Source organism: Mycteria americana, chromosome 15 (assembly GCF_035582795.1).
Source record: "Mycteria americana isolate JAX WOST 10 ecotype Jacksonville Zoo and Gardens chromosome 15, USCA_MyAme_1.0, whole genome shotgun sequence".
In the NCBI taxonomy this organism is placed as follows: domain Eukaryota; kingdom Metazoa; phylum Chordata; class Aves; order Ciconiiformes; family Ciconiidae; genus Mycteria; species Mycteria americana.
The window spans coordinates 11,953,940-11,978,867 of NC_134379.1; the positions used below are offsets into that span (position 1 = coordinate 11,953,940).

At 45.2% G+C, this 24,928-nt stretch overlaps 1 protein-coding gene across 2 annotated transcripts in view; it reads left to right on the plus strand.

The window, feature by feature from the left end:
* Positions 1 to 24,928, plus strand: part of GALNT17 (polypeptide N-acetylgalactosaminyltransferase 17) — a 215,632-nt gene that overhangs the window by 74,940 nt on the left and 115,764 nt on the right. Inside the window, exons 3-5 of one of the 2 annotated variants that reach the window (XM_075518080.1) lie at positions 4,096 to 4,262; positions 13,411 to 13,585; positions 16,298 to 16,495. In XM_075518080.1, the coding sequence (XP_075374195.1) occupies positions 4,096 to 4,262; positions 13,411 to 13,585; positions 16,298 to 16,495 (540 nt within the window). Of the gene's footprint in view, positions 1 to 4,095; positions 4,263 to 13,410; positions 13,586 to 16,297; positions 16,496 to 24,928 lie in introns of those variants that run through there. The other variant, XM_075518081.1, reaches the window with a different exon arrangement.

Sequence of the window (24,928 nt, forward strand, 5' to 3'; positions counted from 1 at the left end):
GCCATACATTGGGAGGTTTTCCCCAGTCTCTCAAAACTTAGAGAACTTTGTGAGCATGATTTAATGGGACGTAGTCAAGCATGATTTAATAGGACATAAAACGCCTCTTACTCTGATATCCCATCAATCTAAATGAGACAAAACCGTAAGGGATCTGTTTCTTTTTGATACTGATTCACGATATTTTGATAGAAATCCTGCAAGCAGGTGCCAGCCTACGTTTAACTGAAGAGAGTGGGATTTAGTGGGGAAAATGTCATTGTGTAACCTGTGCTACTTAGTTTGCAGGTGTTGGCAAGTAAGTAGCTTTCGGTGCTGTACCAGTCAAGTGTGTCTCATCTAGCAAAGAGGGGATTGTGAGGGATCAACTGCAGCCTGCTTCGGTGTTCTCCAGTCAGAAGAATTTTCAGATGTAGAAGACCAGGTACTGCACTCTTGCGAACTGGCCTGTGCCTCTGTCGTGCGGCTCTGCCTTGGGCCCACGTGCAGATGTGCACTTGGCTGATGAGCACCTGATACGTGGCGGGGGGGAAGTTTCCCAGACAGCCTTCTGGTAATGATGGAAAACTGAAAGTGGGCAAATTTAAATTTAAAATGAGGTGCTGGTCTTTAACCCTATGGGTAACTAATCACTGACACCAACAGGAACGTATTGTGGTGGTCTCTCCATCATATTTCATTTAAATTTAAAAATTTTCAAATGTATGCAGTGTTCCCTTGGAAATCCAACTTACTGGACCGAGACTTGCTTGTGGGCAGACCAGATGTGGTGTGAGCTGAGCGTTACAAATAAAACCTGAGATTCTCCTCCTAGAAGACGTGAGGAGCTGTGACTGGTTTCCAGCCTATGTAAGAAATGGATTTGCTTTGGTGTTCATTCAGGTTCTAGAAAACCTTGGCAAAAATCTCAGCACAACAGGTTTATTCCTAGAGCTTCCAGTCTCCCGTGTGCTGCTTAGCCTCGAGCTCCCCTGAGAACCTTCTCGAATATCACATTTATCTCATTAATTGCTAATCCCCGAAGAGACCAGCCCACGGTCTGAGCTGAGGACTACAGCTGTGCGAGAATCCAGTTCCGGCGCTGTGCATCCCCTTTTGGATAATTAGTGAGACTTGAATCCTGAATTTAGAAGTATTTTGGCCTGGGATCTGAATTTTGAGCATACTGTCTGGCAGACAGCCAAATGCTTTCTAGCCTGAGGGTGATAACTGTGGGCGGAGGGGGAAGATGTGTCTCAGTCGGGGTTTGGTAGCCTGTGCATTGCCTGGGACTTGTCTCCTAGCCCCTTGTCATGGCTCCTGTTGGGACCTGGCGTTGGTGCTGGCTTTCTGTGCCATTCCTCTGGGTTGCACTTGAAACGCTGAAGGCAGCAGAAATTTCACATCATACATCTTCCCACCTTATGCAGCAAACGCAGCCCCTTAGGGCTGAAAAGGTGGTGTGCTTTGGGGTGTGGGGGAGTGGAGATGGAGGATGGAGCTCCGTAAGCTGGAGCGATGGGCAGCCCGGCCGCCTCACCTGCCCGCTGCTGGCAGGAGCCAGCAGGGTCCAGACCTGCTGACCTGCCGTGAGATGGTAAATCCTCCCTAAACTGCTGTCTCAAATGTTTCTGGGAGTAAACCAGTCAAAACTCTGTGCCTCCGCCTGTAAACGGCCTGAACAATAAGGCTGAACCACAGAGTCCAGATCAGTCCCTTTTCTATTTAAAATGCTTAGAAGAAAAAAAACCAAACCACCAAACAACCAAAACCCCACCACTTCCCGTCTCGCATACTCATTATTCCTGCTGTCTCTAACAAGTTCTCTGCTGGCCCTTCTAATTACATTTGAGAGCAAGCATTTTTTTTCCCCTCTTTCCCCTCCCTGGCCCCAGCAGAGCCCAGAAGCACCAGGTGTTTTCCCGCACGCACGCAGGAATATCTGTTGACACGCCAGCTTGTCAACAACAAACCGCTGCGGCCGAGCCCGGAGGGCTGCAGTCCGATAGCACGTGGCTGTGGGCAGAGACCATCGCTCAGCCCCGCTGCCGAAGAGGGCCTGTGAGGAAGGCTGACAAACTTGAGGTTAATTTGGTTTTAAATTGCTGCCTTTCCCACTCCTGTGGTTGCAACCAAAGCCACCGGAGAGCACGGTGTTTATGCAAAGCCTTTGCCCCCCCCTCCCCGCCCGCCTTTGGAGAATTGCAGCTTTGTGCGTATGAACAATGCGGGTATTTGGCGGGCCCGCTCCTTCCCCGGACTTATCTCTTTTCCCTGTATCTTTGCTCGCCTGTCCTCAGCAATCGGGGAAGCAGAACTGTGATAAGAGTGGCGCAGGGCGAATGCGAATGAGCAGGAGATGAACCTCAAAGGGCTCAGTTTGGATTTTCTTCCAAACCTCTTTGATCACAAACCGAGCTCTTTATCCCCCGAAGCGTGCCCCAGGGGAAGGCTGCCCAGAGGTGTGCAGTGAGGAAATACGCTTGCTCCTGTGACCACCTTCTCTTCAGCTTAGCAGGCATCAACATATATCAAAAGCAGGTTTTTAATCTTGGAGTCAGTTTACTTAGACTTTTGTGGTGGGATTTCAGGGTCAGTTGTCACTTTACCCCATCATGACTGTTCATTTTGAAGAGAGATCTTCTCTTTGGAAGATCCTTTTCAGCATTCGGTACGTTCCCTTTTGTAGAGAGCTTGGCTTGCTTTAGGGTAGGCAATAGTTAAATCAAGAAACACAACCTTGTTTTTATCCAGCATACTTCTTTAACTAAAGAAGATTCATAAAGAACTGTGTTTCTGTGAAAATCTTTGTCTCCCAAGTCTCATTTTGGAGTCTGAAGAATGCCTGCTGTTGCCTAAGAAACACCCAGTACAATTAAATACAGAGTCATTGTTGGGGAGTCAATGAGCTTGAAGCAACGCTGGGATGTCATTCCCGCGTTTGGTCTTTCTTTGCTTATCTGGGCAGGATTTACTTGGTAAACGCTCATTGTAATTCTGTGAACACTGCTAATGTTGCATGTCTAATCTGTCATGAATGCCGAGAGGGAGCAGGGAGGCTTGTTTTCTTCTTCCCTTGCACGTATTTATTGTAGGGAAAGCTGGAGAGTTTGGTTAAATTGTTTGAAGTAGTTCAAGATCGCCTGTTTGCTTTCTGCAGGTACTTTATTAAGATTAGGTTTCTGGTTAGGATAAAGTGTGGCATTAAAACAACATCTGTATCTCTTTGGGAACAACGTGTGCTCCTTGGAGAGCTGTGGGTTACCTGGAAGACCTCTTCCACTTGGAGCTACCCTAGTTCTGCTCCATGGGTGTCCTTGGTCTCAAGGTCTGGTGTATCGATGTAATGTGAACCTGTGGCTTGCCAGGGATGATGCTGGCTGGTGGGCAACCTGGGAGCTCCTTCCGCTTCTGTCCCGCTCTGATATGCAGAAATGTGTCTAAGCAGGTACTCAGCCACAAAACCAGCTCAAGTTAAGCAATTACTCCTGAAACCCAGAGAGACGATCGCAAGTTTTTGTTTTTAATCTATCCTGGCTGTGAAGTACAAAGACACCAGTTCATGGCAATGCTCTGCTGGGGTACTTCAGAGACAGGAATGTCTTCAGAAGTATCTGCAAAGAGAGCTAAAACATTTATTAAGATTATTTAACCAAGGGTCATTTCATATTCATTTCGTTCCAAAGAAATGGGAAGAAAATTCACAAGTGCCGTTTAAGAACAAAACTCATTTCTGAGCACCTATTAATCTTAAAACAGAATAGGAATGTGGAGTTTCACTTTATATGGTAAAGCCATTTTCTCAGTGCTGGAGGGTGCTTTTTGTTACATGCCCACAGCCATAGGTACATAGACACGCAAACACAACCTCAGTTAAGCGAACTCTGGATTTGCACCCTGCCCTTGGTGCTCTCAGCCCGGAGGATGCTCTCCATTGCTGCTATCTCTTCCTAGACAGCACTGCTGAAATTAGGCACAGGCAGCTATAATATGTGGCTGTGCAAAGCTGTGGGATGTCAGCCATTGTCGTGCTGTGTATTAAATGTGTGCCTGACTCGAAGCGCTGCGCTGTGTGCTCTGCTAACCCCGTCTCTCTCTCTGCCCTTTGTGCTACAGGTGCAAAGAGCTGAAATATGGTAAGGACCTACCCCAGATCTCCATCATCTTCATCTTCGTGAACGAAGCGCTGTCAGTTATCCTGCGATCGGTGCACAGCGCTGTTAATCATACGCCAGCTCACCTCCTGAAGGAGATTATCCTTGTGGACGACAACAGCGATGAAGGTTAGCAGCACTGGGATCTCGAATCTCCAAAACACCAGGGGGGTGTTTAATTTCTTAAAATTTCATGAAGGAGTCGTGCTCCTTTGGGAGCGGTGACACTGCTGGGAGGCACATGGTATGAGGTGACAAGTGTGCTGGCTGGCACACCAGTTTTCTCCAGCTTCTGCAGCAAAAAAGGAACAGGATCAAACCAAAGTTAAAATCTTAGATAGCTATTGATTGAAAGTGTAGCTGCAAGGTAGAAGGCTAAAGGAAACCAGAAAGGCATCTTACCTTTCTCTTCACGGTAGCATCCAGAAGTTCTGGTTTCAGGTGTATCCTTGTTTCTAATAATAACACTTTGGTTGTTGCTCGGATGCACCTCTAAATATTTACCACGGATCTGAGGGATGAGACCCTGGAGCCTAGTGAGCTATTCTGCTTTGGCTCCTTGCAGTGGTGTTAAACGAGACATTTTCTCTGTATGTGCCTCAGTTTCCCTATCTGTAAAATAACATCCCAGGCTTTATAAATGACTGGGGCCCTGTAGAGGCATTCCTTCCTCTTATGTTATGTTTTTGATATGGGAAGGATAAGTAAAGAGGAAGAAGAGGAAACAAACACACCCAACCTGCTCAAGTCAGGCCATGGCAAACTGTGGAGGGGGCTGTTAGGTTTTCCACGTTAACACACGTGTGTCCTTTGGTTCAACCTGCTCTCAGTCACTGTTGCAATCCCTTCCCTTCTGGCTTTTAGTAAGACAAAGCTGCAGGAGGTGGTTTCATGTGGAAGCATTTTCAGACTCTCATTCTTCCAAGATTTGTTTTTCCCAATACACAGTTGGATAATGTCATTAGGGTAGTTAAAAATCTTCATGAAGAACAGCAAATGGTTAAGTTACTTTGATTACTGCCTTCTTTATTTGTACTGCATGCTTTTTAATATTATTTTTTTAAAAAAATAGGCATGTGCTGTGGATGCTGTGATCAAAAGGGAAGAATAGGGAGTGTGCAGGATGTGGAGAGCTCATTTCCAGAGGGAGCCTGAGAGGTTGCTTGTCTGTCTGCAGTGAGATGAGATGGTATACAGCAAGCTACTCAAGTCTGTAAAAATAGGCACTCAAATACCACAGTAATGAGCACCATAGAAAGCTGATGAATTATAATTACCAGTAAAAGAAGCAGGAGGGCAGCTTCTCAGCTGATGGAAATCACAGCATCTCTAGTGCAAAAGCTAGGATGATGTGCACCAGTGAAGCCATGGGATTTCAGAACTGGAACTATTTGGCTAGTGAGGAGAAAGTGCAGGTGATCTGTCACTGCAGTATTTAGCATTGCCCAGTACTTAAAGGGTTCGAAATGCCAAAATGACATGCTGCTTCTCCAAATTTTACTATATCAATGGGGTGAAGAGAAGAACACTCTTTTAAAGAGAACCCATTGGTAATAATTATTGAGCTTCTCTATCCATTGCCATTCACAAAGAAATATGTTTCTAAACAGCCTCCACCCATCATTCAGTATGCAGCACCAAGGCTAATATTGAGTCAAGTACTCTGGAGACACTATTGAAAGGCACAGGACAACGAGATGAATCCTTTCAAAAAGCATCGCCCCCCCAGTAAGCTGAGACTGCAGCTGGCAGCAAGGATGCAGAGTTAAATCTCTTTATCCGCCGCTGAGATTGCAAGGCACTGTCTTCCCTGGCTGTTTGCTGCGAGGGCTGGGCCAGTGCTGGAGGGCTCTGGTGGTGGGGCTGGATGGTGGCAGGGTGTTGACAGGGCAGCGAGATGGGTGGCCAAGCTTGTAGCGTGCTCAAGCACGTCCAGCCCTGGGATTTCCTCTTTGTGCCTGTTCTTCCAGGCTGACCAAGCTGCCTGGGTTGTGTTGGAGTGCCCTGTGGCACCCACCTATCCAGGGAGGCAGATGCAGGTAGATGACCTAAATTGAGGGACAAATTCATACCTCGTGTGCAGGAGTGGGAAAATCCCAACCTCCTCGCACACCTAGGCAACGCGCACTCTGCATCCCACCAAGAGGGATGCATTGATTGAGTCAGGAATGCGAGCATCCGGGGTCCCTAGTGATGGGCCAGGGTTGTGCTGAGGGTTGTACAACACCTGAACACCAAAGCGGCTCTGTCCTCAAAAACCTTGCGATGGAAGTATACAAGGAGAGTGGGTGTAGGGAATGAGGCGATACTATTAGCCAGTAGGGTTAGTTAGTAATGTCAGTACTATGCTGTTGAGTTTTTGTAGGCATCATGACAAATGAGATTTTTAAGGATGGATTTGAAGGAAGATAATGAGGTAACTTGGCAGATGTTTATGGAGAGCTCCTCCCCAGCATGTAATAATCTAGTTTTCTCATGTAAAAGAAATTACACAAACCTGAACATATCTCTGGAATCCATGCACTCACTCTCTGCATTGTCAAGGAGCTTCAATGACAGCAAAGAATTATTAATGGCAATAACGTTGTCGTATAGTTCCCACTAATGGTAGGAAATAATTGTGAGCAGCAATAGCAACATTGTATAGTTGCTATTGTATACAACAACATTGTATATTGATGCTGTGGATATTACAAACAAAGTCCTTGCAATACTTGGATTTGGCTTCTACAGGAAAATAATTACAGGAAAATAGTTTCTCATGAGCTCTAAGATTTAGAGGTGAATGAATCCTGGAGGATCAAGTGCTGGTGTCAAGCAGAGGGTGGGGTTCTGTGGGTACGACTTTGGTGGTTGTGATTGAACAAGAGAAGGAATTACTTTAGCCTGTTTGTGAGCAGCAGTGTGTGTTTGAGGGACAATTTCTATGGGCGTATGGCTTGTCGCTGTAGCCTGAGCAAAGCCTTTGGGCTCAGTTTTGTACACCTGAAAGAAGGTTGACCTTAGTGGCTCAAAACCAGTAGCTGTGCTGTACCCCGGTGGGTTACCAGAAGCAGCTTCTGGGAAAGTTGCTAAAGGCTCATGAAAGTCCGTGGCTCCTCTGCACGCAGAGGGGTTTCTGTGTAGATTTTGTCAGGGAGCATTTCACACAGATGTGAAGAGGAAATACAGCTTGTATGGGTAATTGAAAAACAAAACATGTTCCCAAACCAAATATTAAAAGACCCCTGGGACTTCCAAGTTAACTTCAAGTTTTAAAATTAGTCCCAGGGACGGAGGTAAGAACTGCATACCCAGGGCACCCCTGGCTGTTACTTGCCCTTCAGGTAGACCACTAACTAGTTACACAGACACGATCAGAACCTTTTTGGTGTTTTGTAGTTTTCAGACTGGAACAAACTGCTTCTGAAGACTCATTAGACACTTCTTGCTCTTATCTTTGTTGTAACGAGGTATGTACAACAACACTGCACAACATAAAAGCATGCAATGAGAGATTAAAAGCTAATAAGCACGGTCATTCTGATTTCTTTATATCTGAGCTGTAAATAGATAAAAGATACCAATGTATTGTAATGGGGGAAAAAAAAATCCCTCCTTGAAGGAAAAAGCTTGGGGAGTTGTAGTTTGAACCCCCTTCTCCCTTGAGCTGCACATTATACTTCGTAAAGACTTTTTTGGAGTCTGCTTTTGTTTGTGTTTGTTGCAGGGGTGTAATTACAAAGCCAGTGCGCAGGTTGTGTTTCTGAGTGATAACATGTTTCCTAGGTTGTTGGAGGGATGCAGCAATGTGCCCCTGAGATGTTACGTTATCTCGCAGCTGCACACTTTCTCTGAGTCTGTTGCTTAATCATCACCTGCTTTTTTTTTTTGCTGTCTGTCTTTTAGTGGTTTTAATCTGGGATAATATCTCTTTGAAAAGCAAACCTCTCGGTATAAAAGAAAACCTTTGGATAAAAGACTGCTTAAAGGAGCTGGCTACACTCAGGGAGACATGCTATGGGTTGTAATTTACCTCGATGTAACGTATTAGCTGTGACTTGATATATCGCTTTCTTGTTTTGCAGCTAATTTCAACAGCAACAACAGTGGTCCGTGCATGCTCTCCCAGGAGCTGGCTCGCTTTCGTTTCATGTGTGTTTGTTTAGAGGAAGGTTTTAACAGACTTGCAAGAAGCTGAGTCATATCTCAGCTTTTCCTAGGCGCTGGTCCAACCCGAGTGCCTAATTATTCCAGTTACTCAAACAGAAGATGGGTTGCTTAATTGCAGCAGACCTGGTGCTGTCCCAGTGGTGTTCAGGTCCAAGGCTTTCAGGCCCTGCCAAGGCGTGGAGGAGAGCAGCAGACCTCCTTAGTTTGTCTCTATTTGGCTTTTGCTGAACCACATGAACCGGAGACTTGCGGCCAAATGCACCTAGTGGGACCAGCTTTGCCTGTAACCCTGTATGAGAATTCATTCCTGCACCTGCTCCCCTTTTCACAATTTCCTCTTCAATATTTGCAAGCAAACATCAAAAGCTTCGGAGACTCACCTGGCTCTGAGTCTTGCTGCAAAAATTCTCGTGCTCGTTTATTTCCCGTTGAAGGAGTTTCTTTTGTGAGTTTGTGCCTCAGAAATCCAGCCTGTGATGGCTTTGGTGTTTCAGAGAGGCGAGAGCGTGGGATAAGGGAGTGCTGGTGTCCCCTGTGGCACTGGAGCGCTCCCAGCCCTGACTCCTGTGTCCTCCCGCTTTCAGTGTTCCTGATAACAGCCTTGGGCTCTGTAGACTTTTCCCACCCAGCTCAGCCTGGCAAACATGACCATGTTTTCTTTAGGGGTGTAGAGGCGGTGCAGTCCACTCCCTAGGACCACCTGGGCATTGTTGTCTAAGAAATTTTCTGATGTTGGTAGTTCTCTCTGCTCCTCTGGTGCCGTTAGTCTTTGCTCCTTTCTTTGTGTGGCACCAAGCAGTTCCCATCTTTAGTTCTGGGGACTTCAGCAGGATTTGGGGAGATTTGGGCAGGATTTGTGGTGTGGACCAAAGAGCAGTGGATGTTCCTGCGGTTGCCTCTGGGCTAATGTGTGTCATGGTTACTTTTAGTGGGATCAGGTGGTTCAATTTCTCTGGCAGGCCTATTTCCCAGAAAGCTCATGTAGGTGACAAAATACTTTGCAATAGATAACATAAGTCATTGCAGCTGGCAGATGGGTTTTTTAATAGAGCAACAGGTCTATTGGATTGTAGTTTCTTGGACTTGCCCTTCAGTGGAGATCAATACAGACAGATGGATAACAAAAGGCAGGACTGAAATTGAACCTGCTGGCATTTTCAGTAGGGTTTCTCACTGCAAATCTTCCCTGGAGTAGCTCGTGCGATGGCAAAGACCAAACGTTCACAAATACCTCCATGTGCAAATATTTATTGCATCCTTAATAAACATGACTTAAGAATGATGCGGGTGTGCTTTGAAGAATAGTTCAGTAGGTGTCCTCAAAGGATGCCTGAGTGTTGGGGGGAAGGGTGCCATAGGGTACAGAAGAGAAAGGTGTCTCTAGATTCCATTGCAGTGCTTAGTGTTTGGATCAAATTACTGGTTGTGTAGCCCGTGTAGGTCCACCCACTCAGATACCTCACGAGTGCATGGCCTAAATAAGTGGTCCTAAATAAGTGGTCCTTTGATTAGGAAGGATGAAGGTGAGCTGAGGAGCTGCTGCTCTGCTCCCATCTTGGCTCCTGACTTTCTTTGTCATTGCTTTGCATTCATTTCAGTTTATGAACATTGGGCTGATTATCGTGCTAAAATTATCGTCAGCTCAGTGGATATCTAGTGGATATTCTCATTTTCATCTCAGTGAGCTGAAGGGGCGAAAGCACTGCTGTGACGCTGTGCAAGGCAGAGGTGGGGAGAATGGCAGCTAGTTATCTGAACTGCGACATGCTTTCTCCCCTGCTGTAGTTTGCATGAAGCCCTGAAAATAGCAGATCCAAAGGCCAGGTTGTGAGTTTGTGTGGAAGCTAACTCCCTTAAGCAAGGGTATCTGCTATTGTCCATTAGTGCAAGTCATTTAATTCCTGGCATACTGCTTCAGACCTCCCAACCTTTCTATTACAGCTCTGGGACGTGCTGCAAAGATACAACAGTTGGGGATGAAACATTTCTTAAGTTAATATGACAGACGAAAAGCTTTGCTGCTACTGACAATGCAACAGTTCTCCGCATCCTCAGCCTGGAGCCGCGCGTTCTGGCAACACACGTAGAACTGCCGAGAGTTGTTTTTCTGTTACACTAATGGCACTCAATGAAGTGACTGCTGAGTGAAGGAAAACACAGAGTAAAATTAGGAATGACTTCAAATGACTTGGATTAAGATTAGTTTTGCGAGTGAGTTACGATTTCCAGCCCACCAGAGTTCATGTGGAGGGAGCTGAGCATGTCTGGTCCTGCGGGGTCAGCATCCGCAGGACCGGGGGAGCTCTGACAGCGCGGCTGTGCCAGCGCTGAGGTTTCCACTGATGCTTTTCGACTATCAATCAGTCCTGCTTATTGATGAGGGGAGACCTGGATCAAGGCTGACTTGATACTTGAACGGGAGTTTTGCAGAGCGTTCCTGGAGACTGGCATTTCACTTTTGTTACCCAATACTGGATTTTCCACACCTGCACTTCTGGATGCGCTGAGAAATGAAATACAAAGCCCACCCCATCTCTGCCTGCTGGCTGGATGCCCAGTTGAGTGCCAAGTTTGTATCTTACCATACCAAAATAGTGCTCAGCAGCCGCTGTGCACCATGCCCTCCTCCCGCGGAGCTGCAAACCAGCTCAGAAGGGCGAGAGACTGGCAAAGGCTAGCACAGATGTGCAGACATCCTCTCCGTTATGGCTTGCACATGCACGTAAGAAAAGTGAATTCTCTCACCCAGAAGATGCGTGCTGTGGGCTGAGCCAGACTGGGAGGGAAGGCGGGAAGCAAAGCCCAGAAATCTGTGCAAGGTTGTACAGGAAGCCCTTAGCGGAGAGAGAGTCTGGAACCACATTTCCCGTGTCTAGTTAATGCTTTTGTCTCTCTTGCGTGTTTCTCCACTTGGGTAGCAGCCCGTTAGGGATGCTTGTAGCGTGCTTGCAGGCAGGAGAGGGGCACTCTGGCCTCTTCTAATGAACGGGGTGGTGGGTTAGAATGATGCTAATCATAAGCATCTTCTCCACCGGCTCTCCATGGTCACCTCGTGCCATTTTGCAGGTGCACGGGTGTGCTGTACTGGCCTTCGTGCTCTCAGCCGATCAGTTTTTTCACCTGTTGGCATCCAGCAACCTTTCAGAAAGGAGGAGGACGTGGCTGTGGCTTCCCGGGGAGTTTCTGACGAGCTGCCTGTTACACAGCATGGTGGGCGTAGGAATCTCTCGGGCTTCACCCTTGACTGCCTTTGAGACATGACGTTACAATTCTTCCCTCTTTCACTGGAGCTATACGCTCCTTCGAGCTGCTCAAACAATTTCCATGAAGATTTTTCCTGTTTTCCTTCAACCGAGATTAAAACTCCAATTTGAAAGTTGTTTTAGTTGTTCAGTCTAGCCTGTAATGCTGTGGTCTGCAGCATTACTGACTTACCTTCTGACAAAAACACATGAGACGCCAGTGCTATGCTTGTGGGGTTCCATCTGTCAAAAATTCTGTGTCTCTGTCTCCTTAAAACCATTCGGAAGAGTTGTCGTCTCCATAAAATATTGGTTTTTCTCTGAGTGGCTCAGCATGAAATGGAAGTTGCTGAGTTATGTATGTATGTGATGCAGATGCTTTGAATTGAGGAAGGGGTTCATTTGCTTTATTCTTTTTATTCCCACTTCAGCATAAAAGAGAAATGAGACTTGGGAAATTGATATGTGAGGGGAACCATCCCAGAAAGGCAATCTGAAGAAAGCACATTTTATGTGCTTGGAAGAAGGCGTGGAAGGGGAGGGAACAGATAATCCCTTTTCCTTTGATGATTTCTCAGGCTAAGCCCAGCAGATGGGACTTGCTGTTTACTCTTTTGGTCTCCAGTGCCATGTTTCCTTCATGTAGGAACCCACGTGTTCTCATATGCCTCAAGTATTTTACCATGTGGATTATATTAATGGTGACTTTTTTTTTCTTTTATTTTTCTGGAGGGAGAGAGTATGTGTGAAGGGTAGTAGACTATAATTTGGGGTCACGGACCATATCTTAATTTTCTGCTATCCTGGAGCCTCATAGGGATAAAAGACAGTCTCAGGAACTGCTTTCATGGTGTTAAGAGTCCGTGTTGGTACACAGTGATATTGTAGTCTAACAGTAAACAACCTCACACTTGTGGGATAACAGTATTGCTTAGCTTTGACAGAGTATTTCTCGTCAGTAGATCCTCATACATTTAACCGATGCACCAGGAAGTAAAAGGACCAAGGTTTCTGGCAGAGCACTATCGGTTTTCCAAATTGTTGAAAAAACATACTAGTACGTACCCCTTATTGTACCCTTTCGTATGCTTCCACGTTCAAAGTCCTGTGTGTCTTTTATACTCAGTACTTGTAACTGCCAAAAAGTTTAATGCTGGTAAGGACAGCAGGCTGACAGATCCATTATGTTCTCAGCCATAGCACATACACAGGCTTAGACAACATAATTAAATGATCTGCAATTTCCACTGAACAGAAGATACGTGGTATGAGCATCTTTTGAATGAAACCAAAAATCTCTTCCATCCTATCATAAAAGCAGGGGGAATTTCAACTTTTCTAGTGGCAAAGCTTGGAAAGTACACAGCAAATGCCAAGACTGCAGTAGTGAGGCTGAGTAAAAAAAAGAATAGTGACACTCATACACAGTTTTGATGTAGTGTAAGTTACTTCAGATGGGGTTTCCAGCATTTCTAGCAATCCATTCAGTTAAAATCTCCATCAGAAATGCAGAGCACTAGTGTTTGGTATCCATGGGTTGACTTCTTTCTATTCTTGTCTTTCAGTGGGGTGATACCCAGGTATTGCAAGGCAATCTAGCTGGCCTCTTGCTGCCACCCTTTGGCTCTAAAGATGGCATTTGGGCTCCTTAGTCATCCAACAGCAATGTTTTTGGCAACCTTGAATTTCTTTTGTAAGGGTTGTGGTCAGTCCACCGTCAGGTGGTCTTTTGCATCGATTGACCCTAAATGATCATATCCCTCCCAGTGGTGTTGAGATGTGTGGCTCCAGTAAGTTATGCTCGTATCCATCGATACAGTGGGTTTATTTTAGGTGAAAACTGTTGCACCTTTTCAATGGGTTCTCTGGCACTTCTTCTCTAGAGGAACTGAAGGCACCACTAGAAGAATACGTCAATAAACGATACCCAGGGCTCGTGAAGGTGGTGCGCAACCAGAAGAGGGAAGGCCTTATCCGAGCTCGTATTGAAGGCTGGAAAGCTGCCACGGGCCAGATCACTGGATTTTTTGATGCTCATGTGGAGTTCACTGCCGGCTGGTAGGTGCTCAACCTCAAGGTCTCGGTTAGAGTGTGTGTCATTCATTAAACAAGGGACAGTCCATGATTTTGTACGTATGTGTTTGCAAACAAGTCCACTGGCTTTTCTTAATCCTGTCTTCCTTCTGTACTGAATGGCCACTGATGATGGGAGGATATGATGGGAGGATACAAGGAAAACCTTTCCTTTCCCTTGTTTTCTGTAATCATTTTCTATTGCCTCCTTTTATGCGTGCCCCCTGCTTATATTTTTCAGGTTGATTTCCCATTCCCTTAGCCCTGAGTAATTTCTGTAAGTTTAAAAAAGCCCAGACAGCAAGGGATTGAAAGAGATGGTGTTTCCCGCTTCCTTGCCCTTTGCAGCTGGATCCCACCGAGGGAAGGCTCAGATGTTTTAGATTAATTTGTTTCTTCTGCAGCGAGGAGTAAGTGCAAAGGTGCAGAAGCAGTGTTTCATAAGGGTTTTTTTCAGAGAGATTCAGAACATTTGAGTTCAAGTGGCTTAAGTTTGAGTCTAGATCATGAGAGGAGCCTGAGAGTGATATTTTTTTTTTTCCTCTAACCAAGCGTAAAAAGTAAATGGACCATGTTTAGAAAAGTGGAGGTAGAAGAAGCTAACTTGCATCTAATTTGAACAGAGAGTAACATCCACAAGAAAAATGCTTTAGCAGCTGCAAACAAAGAGTTCTGCACAGTTATTGAATTCTTTGTAATAACAGTGCAGCTGAAGGGTATCTTTAAGAGCCGTTTCTTATGTTGATATCTGTATTCCCAGCTAAACATTCCTCTCTTCAGGTCATTAAGTCCTCACACCTGATTTTATTGACAGGCAGAGGAAGCTCCCATTTACCTGAGCTCTTGAAACAGCTTTTCTAGGGATAGAGAGTGAGCTTTTCTGCAGCGTGGGCTTGACTCACTCTGGTCTTATGTACCCGCTGCTGTCACTGGAGGCACCAAGACTGCAAGTTGCTCCTTGTGTTGGCAGTGTGAGCCCAGGTCGGTCAGTGGCTCTTGGGCTGCAGAGGTGAGGCTGTGTGCACCCCCTGCTCTGAACACATTTCAATGTCCCGGAGATTAATTTTATAGCTATAGAGTCCTCGAACTGTGTCCCAAGGGAAAAAAGACCCTTCAGACAGTTTTCAAGAATTTACCCTGTTCTGCCCAGGGATGTGTTTTTTTTTGATTTGGTGGAAGTTTGGACTGGGTAAATCATGGTTAAACAAAACGCATCCTTCATGGCCTTGCTTTACAGAAGGGAAGTTTTCGAGCCAGGCTTCCCAGCCTGTGGACGTGTTTTCATGCAGGATGTCTACCTGTGCATGGCAGCATGGGAACCTGTGTGCAGTTACCCTGCAGATGCACATGGGAGCTTTCCACAGGATAACTATCCAGGCGGAACAGAAGGATGTGAGAGCAGCTGTGTTATGGCAAACCAAGGGCCTGTCTAGCCTCCTGTTATGCCACTAACCATAGCCAGAAGCCTAGGAAAGGATATATGGGTAGGGCCAGCACATACGATATTCCTTCAGAGTATGCTACTGAAGTCCAACAATTTGCAGATATGGGGCAGACATGGCTTCTATGTATTTAGCAACCCTCATTGCATTTCTCATGAGTCTTTTCCTATTGTCTGTTGAGCCCGTGTAAACTTCAGGCATTCACAGCATCCTTGGGCAAAGGTGCTCCACACCTTAGCTACCCACTGTGGAAAAAGCTAACTCCTTGTTGTCCATCTTGAGCCTCTTTCTTTTGATGGTCCATAGTTCTTCTATGGAAACGGTCTCCAGGTGGTCATGGAGCACCCTCTCTGAGCTGCTCTCGGCCGTACACTCGGCCCACGCTGCAAAACTGGCCCCTAGTTAATGTATCGTCTGATTTCATTGCTACCCAAGTAAAAATGTCAGGAAAGCTCAGTTTAAAACCACGGACATTTTGAAAATTAAAAAGTTGAGAATATGGAATTATTACTTAATGCTTTTTTAAACCAGCACACCAGAGAAAACATGGTGTACTAGTTCTGCAGGAAAAGATAAGGTCCAGTTTCAGAGGCTTTAATTCATTTCCACAGCTTAATGCCTTAGTTTGTGGAAATAGTCCTTTCCTTGTACTGATAGCTTCAGCTGGTCCATGAATTTGTGTAGTCAGTTGTGGAGGAGAGTGCTAAAACTCCCCAGACCTCCAGGTCTGCGGCTACCTGAGCTCTGTGCCCGGCGGCTGGCCTCTCTGCTCTGACGGCAGCTCCACGCAAGGGATGTGTCGGGTGGGAAATCCCATCAAGTGGAAGTGCAGCATCTCCCTCGTGGCTGACAAAGCCTGGCAAGCCTTTCAGAAATAACCTTTTAAACTTGGCAGTGCAAGTGCTTTGCCTCTCCGTGCAATTTCTGTGCTGACAAAAGCATGGGCAAGCGCAAGGGTGAGACAGAGGCCGGTGTGTTGCAATCTGGGGTCACTCGCTGACTCTGCAAGGAGCCTCATGACAGTCTCCGGCCTCCTTAGGCTGGGTTTTGCTGTGTCTCTCTGAAGACATGATGCCACTTGTGAATGGGAGTGGAGAGGAGTCCGTGTTATTCCCTTCTGTTTACTGAATGGTGACAAGAATGCCTGTTTTCTTACCCTCATTTAAGTGCACAAGCTGTACGAAAGCTACAGTCTCCATCTGCAAATTATGGGAGAAATTAACTGTCTCTTCCTGTGCTTTTTTTTACCACTCAGGGCTGAGCCGGTACTTTCACGAATTCAGGAAAATCGGAGAAGGGTCATTCTTCCCTCCATAGACAACATCAAGCAGGACAACTTTGAGGTGCAGCGTTACGAGAACTCTGCCCATGGGTACAGCTGGGAGCTGTGGTGCATGTACATCAGCCCCCCCAAGGACTGGTGGGATGCCGGGGATCCCTCGCTGCCCATCAGGTACGTCGCAGAGCCCGGGGCCCCCCGCACTCTGTCAGCGAGGTGCAATGAGGCAAAATGCAGAAAGATAAAGCGAGAAGGCCAGGTTACACGGGTTGGATATATAGAATCATAACACGAGCCAGCTCGGAGAGGCTGTAACACAAGCCTGGAGGGGTTTTGCTAGCGTGAAGGGATTTGGAAAGGGGTAACAATACTTGGTAACAATACGCAAAAACACTGGGGAAGCATAGGAACTGGGTATATTTGTACAGTCTTATGTTTAACTGCATATGACAAAGTCGCTTTACCTTAATTACAGCATTAAGTTTTTGCAAATCATAAAGAATGAGGTGATTATTCCTGTGTAATGAACTGAGCGTGAATTCATGAAATATATTGCTGTTTTTTCTTGAATAAAAAGTACATCTCCTCTCAGGGCAAACTTTGTAAAAATGTATCTTAGGTTGTTCTAACACTTCAGCTCACAGGGTCGGCAGCTCTGAAATGTTGCCCCAGCCCCTCCAGACTTCAGGTTTGGACAAAACAGAAGCAGGAAGGGAGGGAGTAGCTGGGTGTGGGAGGGAGACTGGGGCTGCTCTGTATGCAGAGGTCAATGATTTTTCCCTTGACAGCCCCTAAATATCAGAAGCGATGCTATGATCAGGAGTGGTTTTCTGGCCAGGTGAATAGGATATATTGCTCCTAACTTGGTTAATATGGAGCAGGCTCGTCCTCAGGCATATAACAGATGCGTATGTGCAAATCCATGCCTGATCTGAATTCTGAACCAAAATATCTGTGCTTTGATCAATTATATAATCCCTGGAAGCTGAAATTAGGGCTATTCCCATTCACAGAGAGACCTTTTTATTCCTTTGGGCTCCCTTGTTCTAGACAGCATATTCAGCCATCAGTGAAGGAATTGACAGTTTACTCTGGACAGGAATCAAGTCTTTGAGGAATAAACAGTTATTTTAACCAAATGCAAGCTGCTGGACTTGTTAAAGGAGGGGCTGAATGGCTGGGGTATACAGGAGGTGAAGCTGAGGAATTCAAAAGCCTTTGCAAGTGAGGTGTGAGCAGTGTGGTGCTGGCAGTCCCTCCGGCCGTGTGACGCCGGTGCCCAAACTGGTGCCTCTGGAGGATGATAAAAGTGGACCATCTCTGTTGGGATAAGCCTTTCTCAGCCAGTGGGTGTAAAAGTCAAGAAAGTGTTGCAGGGAAGAGCAACCTCTTTTATTAGGCTAAACTGCTGTAGTTGGGAGAAACAGGCAAGCTTTGGCATACGGGATGTCCCGTGTGACTGCGACGTGACCCCGGGAGCTTACTGTGGTTCAAAAACGGGCAGGCAAGGTGCATTGAGGAAACTGGACCCACCCAGATACGACATTTAAATGTATGGCATAACCTTCTGTTACATTGTTCTCCAAGGATGTGGTTTTAATTTCAGTTTCGCTGTGCTTAGGGGGGTAGTTAAGGAGGGCAAGCCATGGCGGAGGGAGATGGGGAGGAACAGGCTTCTTTGTGGAAGCTGGTGTTTGATGGCAGGGGAGATGAGAAGGGAAGGAGACAGGGAAGAAGAGTGAGTGACCGAGGAGGAGGAGGAGAGCTATGGGCAGCCAAAGGGTTGGATGCCTGTGAAGAGGGGGAGTGGGGAGATCAGTGCCTAATGCAAGGAGGATGGAGGCTTCTTAGAATGTAGCTTTGCCCCGGGCTCCCCAGGTATGAACTGGTTTAGAAAGGTGGCCGCCAAGGCCAGGAGTATAAATGGGGTCACATGAATGCTGGACACTTACACACATCTCCAGATCTACCAACACACTTTTTTTCCTTGGTTCAGTGTTGAGAGCCAGCAGGTACTGCTAAGCTTGCAGTGAGTGCTGCTGTGGTGTTTTATGTACTTCTGATCTCCTGCTATAGAAACGAAGAGTTTGCCGTGGGAGTTGTCTTCTGTTGGGCAGAATGCATATTAGGTTGTTCTGGTGCTTGTTTTGTTTTGTCTTTAAAAAAAGACGTTACTAAAATGTGGACAGGATATTGAGCATTGTATTTCTACATTTAAGCAGATTGCAAATGGTTACTGCTTAGGAGGAGCTGGCAGGTGCAAGAGGTTTATCAGTCTGCTGTGGGGTTCCTGCAACTTTCTGCACCATTTTTGGAGACAACCGAGAAGCGGGTGATGCCCTGTGAGGCCCATAGCATCTGCAGCCTTGTAATCCCAAGGGTCTGCCTGCTCGGCTCTTGAACACTGCTGAGCTGAACCACCAAGGAATGAGAGATCAGAGAAAGCTTACGGAGACACTCGACTGGCAGCAACAAGGATGCACATAGCGATCACCAGCTTTGACTTTGTTAAAGGCATCTGTAATGTGGACGCTGCTGCTTGAGGCCACAGGGTGTGGGAATTGGGGCTCGGGAGCTAGAGGGAGCCAGGGTGGAAGGGCACTGCCTCCAAAGCGTGCTCCGGGAAAGGGCTTCTGTAACAAATTCAGTAGCCTCCCAGCAACGTTAAATAATTAAACAACTTACTAAAATAACATTGTTAACATGCACTGGGGAAGGATTATGAGAAAGATAAATGGGTAGTGTCCACAACAAAAAGCTAATGAAAAATACTGTCTCATTGCATTATGTTGTGTAACCACACACACCAGAAATAAATGACTATGGTTATTTTTTTGTCATATAATGCTATGAAAACTATGCACTTTATGGCAATATTTGCATGAAAGGGATGCCAGTGCAGTACTCCATGTAATTATGCATGGGATTAGAGGAAATTCTGAAATTATAGCATACAGAGGTACATTAGTTTTTTAGAGACTTCTTAGGATAAAAGAGTAGGAGCAAAGTAAGGCAGTTTATTCCTTTTTTTGGTTTTACTCTCTCGGTGCGTGGGGATTATGGCAGCCCCAAGAGAAGTTCCCCTGCCCGCGAGGGGTGCTCCAGCGTTCCCGTGAGCCCCAATGTGTCAGCCCCTACCAAATACTCAGCGGCAGAGACTGGAGACAGACAGCTGTGTGAATACGTTTGGAGGCAATTTTCTCTCATGGATAATTCACAAGATATAATTATCCAGGCAAAGAGGGCTGATGGCATGAAACCCATCTAAAATATGGCCCAGTCTCAAACTGGCTCCAGGCTCCTGCTTTATCCAATAATTTCCCTACAGGAAATAGTCTCTCTTAATGCCTAGGAGGGATGCTGGTGTAATACCTGTATTCTGTAATACATCTTATTTTGTATTTTTTTTCCCATTAACATTTAAAGTCCTGGTACACAGATACCCTCAATCTTAGCACTCAGTTGTGCATGCATTTCACAGCTAGACTTTCCTTGCCAGGCTTACAGACTTCCTCTGACTACCTCTGCCCAGAAGATAAAATTGTGATTACAGCGTAATGTATCATGTCTAAATGAGTTCTCCCAGAACAGGCAGACAGTAAGTGACATTTGAAACGGTCATCATATAGATCCTGATCTTCACCAGCATGAGCTCTTGCAGGGATATTTTGATTTCCTAGTTCAAATGGTGCTAATGAATACATGCTTGCTTTATATATATATATATATACACACATGTGTGTGTGTGTGTATATACACGTGTGTGTGTGTGTGTATATATATACACACTTTGCTCTAGGAGATGTAGCCAGGATGTATCCAGTCCTTTGTTATTAATGATATACCTTGATCAGTGTTTATTGAGAGTCCAGTAAACCAGTGTTAACAAAAAATGGAAGCTGCTTTCTGTGTCCTGTGGGAAGTCCAAAAAAGGCCTTTGGAAATGCTGAGAAATTGCAGGTTGATGACCTGATCTGGACATGGGGTATCCTAGGGTGGGATCTGCCTTCTCGTGGTCTCCAGGAATTCATTTCTGACATGGCAAAACAGGAGACTTTTTGGGCTTCTCGGGGTACAGAGCCTATCTGCTGCTGCAGCATGGTGGGCTGCAAACCTCAACACCAGCAGTTTCTTCTGCCTGACTTAATTCATGCTGCATCAGGTTTTGTCAAAAAGCAGCTTTGGAGAAGTCACTGATATCTGGAAGATTTATGGCTAGATGTGCTGATTGCGCTTCAGTTGCAAGACTCATGATTTGTAATTACATATGTGAGATATCGATGGCTCCAGGGGTCTGATTCAGGAAAACAATTAAATGCACTCTTGCATCTGTGTCTCTTCAAGAAGCCAAGCAAGCAGATAGTGCATATTAAGCAGCCTTGAGGACAAGGGGACACTTACCTGAGCATGGAAATTGGGGTCGTTGCACTTTTCTGCTGGCAGTAGTTCCCATAACCCACCAGAGAGAAAAGAAACTTGAGTCTTTGCTGCTTGGTTGGCGAGTCCATCGACAGCTCTGTGACCCCACTAGTCCCAAACAATAGATTATTCAGAATATAATGCATTTCCTGACTTCCTCTCTATGTTTTCCACACTTGGCTGGGCGGATCGGTTGAGCCCAAGAGGCAAAAGCACTGCTGAATAGCTCCATTAGTTAGCAACCCCCCATAATGTGTTGGGGCTGAAGAAGTCCTCGGGTGACTTCAGAGATGACAAAGAAGCTCTTTCCAAGCATGCGGTGGGCAGGGTACCAGCTGGGAGCCAGCTAGCAGGTTAAATTGCACTTTGGATGGGGCTTTGCTGCAGCTGTTTTATGTGGTACTTAATCTTTACTGGTGTTGGAAGACAAAAGCTCATTTAATTAGTATTAAGATCACTGCGAGGAGGAAATCGGTTTTGAGAGTTATGGATTGTAAAAGAATAGAAAGGCTGTTAGGTTTGGGGTGTTTTTTTAAAGATGAAAATAATTTGAATTAACCCACCCAATTACCTGTTATCTCAGCCCCACAAATGCTAATGAATTTGCTCTTGCAACATACTTACGAACTCTTATCCCGGTTGTGTAAATGATGCAGAGGTAGAGATGGGAAAAAAAACCCCAAAAAACCTTGGTTTTAGGTTATTGAATACGGCATGCGAGTGGAGAGAAGATGTCTAATTCTACTACTTAACAAAATGTTTGCAGTGTTAATATAAACTATTCTCTCAGTCATAGACTGCAAATAGTGTTGAGGTCTCCCACTTTGGTTGCTGTGCGTTTCACTTGCAGTAAGACCACAGGGATTTGAGGTGATATTATTTTTTATATATATATATAATTTTAATTCCAGAAACCACTAGCTATTGTTTTTCCTTAGTGCTTCCAGCAGCCATCATCCTATGATGGCTTTCAAAAGCACAAAAACTTGGTGTTTTCTGTATTGTAATTTAATAAATGGTGTGTTCTTTCCTCTTTTAGTCTAACCACTGAGAATTCTTCCAGGCAACTGTTAGAGCCTGAAATTTTTGTCCACACAGGATATGCACAAATGTTGAAATAGCCATAGGAGTAAAACAGTTCTCAGGAAAAACCTCTACAGCCACAAAGAATGAGGCAAGTGGATCCTCATGTCTGGGACACCTTGTTCCTGCAGTGCATCCACACCTTTGCAGGGATGAGCATATTATGGCAGCACATCAAAACCTCAATAAATAGGTTTAGGCAGGCTTGCTTAAACTATTATAAATAGTTTCACCAACATTTGAGTACTCAACGTGGCAGTTTATCCGAAGGCATCCAGCAACTCAGAGATGTTGCAGACTTAAACGTAGGTGACATGTGAGGGCAGGGCAGAATTTCAAGGATTATTTCCTTGGTTTCTATTGGTTTGTTTTGAAAACTCCCAAACTTCCTAGAAAACTGTTCATACAAAATGCTGAATATTTTTAAAATTAGTGCTTCCTGACTTTAGCATCTACAAATTGCAGGAAAATTCCTGTTTCTGTGTGAAGACAGTTGTAAGATGTTCTTGCTCTTCTGGTGTAGCTGCTTTGGAAGTCAAGGGGAAGGCTGATTTCCATAGGAGCCAGACGTGGGGTGATCACGATCACTTGCATTTGGAAACCTCACCTGGTATGTCTGAGGAGATACTTGTGTGCAGGTGTTTGCTTAGAGGGATTGGATGTGTGTGAATGTCACAACAGCTGCAGAATGCTTACGGAGCTCTTTAATGGCTTCATATAAAATTTAAATCAAACACAAAGATAAAATAATGGTACTGGTAATCCATCTCTGTCTCTAAAGCCCCTTTTCATAAGCAGCTCAAAGAAAATAAAGGTCTGTGTTGGCCACCCTCACCCTGTGTTGGCTTTCTGTTCCTTGAAGTTTGATTCTCCTCCAAGCCCTATACTCGCTGCAGTTACATGTCCAGCGTGTCAACGTCCTACTGTCAGGTTTATAGCAAAAATCCCCATGGCCTCAAAGTACATTGGACCAGACCTTAGTCCAGCATGGGAACAACATGGATGTTTGCCCCCAGGCAAGGTTTTATTAGTGCTTCTGGAAAGAGAGCTTCTACAAGCATCTTCTCATGTAAACGTCTGAATAAATCAAACCCCAGCCATCCTTATGTGGTTGCTGGAGACTCGTGCTTCCAAGTGTGTGCTACCAAGTGTGACCAGCTGAAGGTCTGGTCACTCCTGACTGGCACGGGTCAGAATGGAGGTCTTTGAAGACTTGAAAATAAGCTAACAGAAGAAGTGGAGGGATTTTTTTCATCAGTGTTTAATTTGGGGCAGTCTTGTTTGGGCTCAGATTCTGGGAGAGGGAATATTTAGGTCAAAATCACGACCTCAATAAACTTTGTCATCCATTCAAGTGCTTTACCAGCTTCAAAAGTACTTCGACAAGAACCTTTTCAGTTTTCTCAGTTCGGGTTTTCCTTTCTGCCATGAGGGTTTTGGTGATGATTTGAGGCCACAGAGAAAAAAAACCACACCCAAACATTTAATTGACTTCCCTGGTTTTTACTTTAAAGGTAGTGGGGAGAAGTGAACCCCAACTCACTGCACAAAGTGACTTTCACTCACTGGTGTGCTAATTTTAAGATCTTAAACTTCACAGAGATTCCCTGTGGTGTGAGAAACCTGCCGTTAGCTTTAGACGTTTTGAAGCTCGGATTGCTGGTGTCATGCCTTTTTATGATGAATTCTTCGTCTGGTCATTTTTAATGATACATAATTTAGTGCAAAGCGTAAAAGAAAGGTGTCTAATAATTTGGAATAGTGTCAGGTTTTACAAGATGAACAGATTTATGTCACTGCCTGAAAGACTATAAAGCCTCTGCTGAGAGTGCACCTGAGATTTAAGCATATGTAGCTGGTTAGCAGTAGCCCATGTGATGACCAGCCATCTCCGTGTATGTTAGTGCCACGTCTTGTTTCAGAAGATCTTTTTGTTTTCGTAAGACTGTCCTTGGGATTGCAAATGTTGGCTGCATCTAGAAGCTGGGGTTGATCCAAACCTCACTGAAACATGGCAAGGTTCCCAGCAACCACCAGGGTTTGGGAGGGGACCCTACAAGCCATGTGATTTTTCTGTAAATTAGAGAAAAGCTTCTGGAGCAAAGGATCAATGTTTCTGCAGCTTCTGAGCATCATGGCCAATGTTGTCATCATAGACATCAGCGTGCCATGGTACAGACACAATGGAAGGACCCAAATAGGCTTGTGCTTGGCCAGTTTGGCCAAGTGACCTTGAAAAGGCAGCATTTGTGTACTTTTTAGGTAGACCGGTTTGGAGCATGGAGTGGGATTTGGGTGCAGATTAAATAGCTCCCCCAGAGAAGGCTGTGTTTCTCCTGGGATGGAGGAGACCCATCCCTCAAGTCCTGAGCCTTCAGGCCAGCTTGGTGCAGATTTAACCCCCCTTGCAGCCAGGAGCCCTTCACAGCCTTGAGTCAGGGCTTATTTTCATCAAAAACCGCTCTTTGCCAGACTGAAGACTTTATCGCAGGTAAAACCTCAAGTCCTTCTTTGAGCACCAAAGTCAGCAGGGCTTCTTCCTGAAGAGCCTTTAAAACTGGGCGAAGGACGATTAGCCTGCGGGCTTCTCTCTTCAGGAGGTGAACAGAGGGTGCAGGGAAAGGGAGTAAATCCTCCTTCCTGAAGGGAGTCATAGTTTATTGGTATAAAATGTTAATGTAATCCATTTCTATAAAGAAAGCAAGCTGACCGTACTGGAAGCATTTGCCTTTGTATTTTTAAAGCTTTGCATAAGCGGAGTATTTTGATTTAAAAAAAAAAAAAAAAAAAAAAAAAAAAAAAACCCAAAAAAAACCCCAGAAAAAAAAGTATGCTCCTGATTAAAAAAAAAAATCAAATAAATATGCGCACTGACAGAACTTTTAATCTGAGCCCAAGTCACAAAAACAGCCTTTATTGTTGTCAAAGTTGCTTTAGAAAAGGAAAGAGTAAACAGGATTTGGCCTTTAATTTGTGAAGGGTTTTGATTTTTCAGAGGCATTAAAGAGACAGAAAAGATGGGTATTGAATTATTTAACAATTGCTAGTAAAATTAAGCTTCAGTCAGCCTGTTTTCACCGAAATAATCTTATGAATAAAAACAAA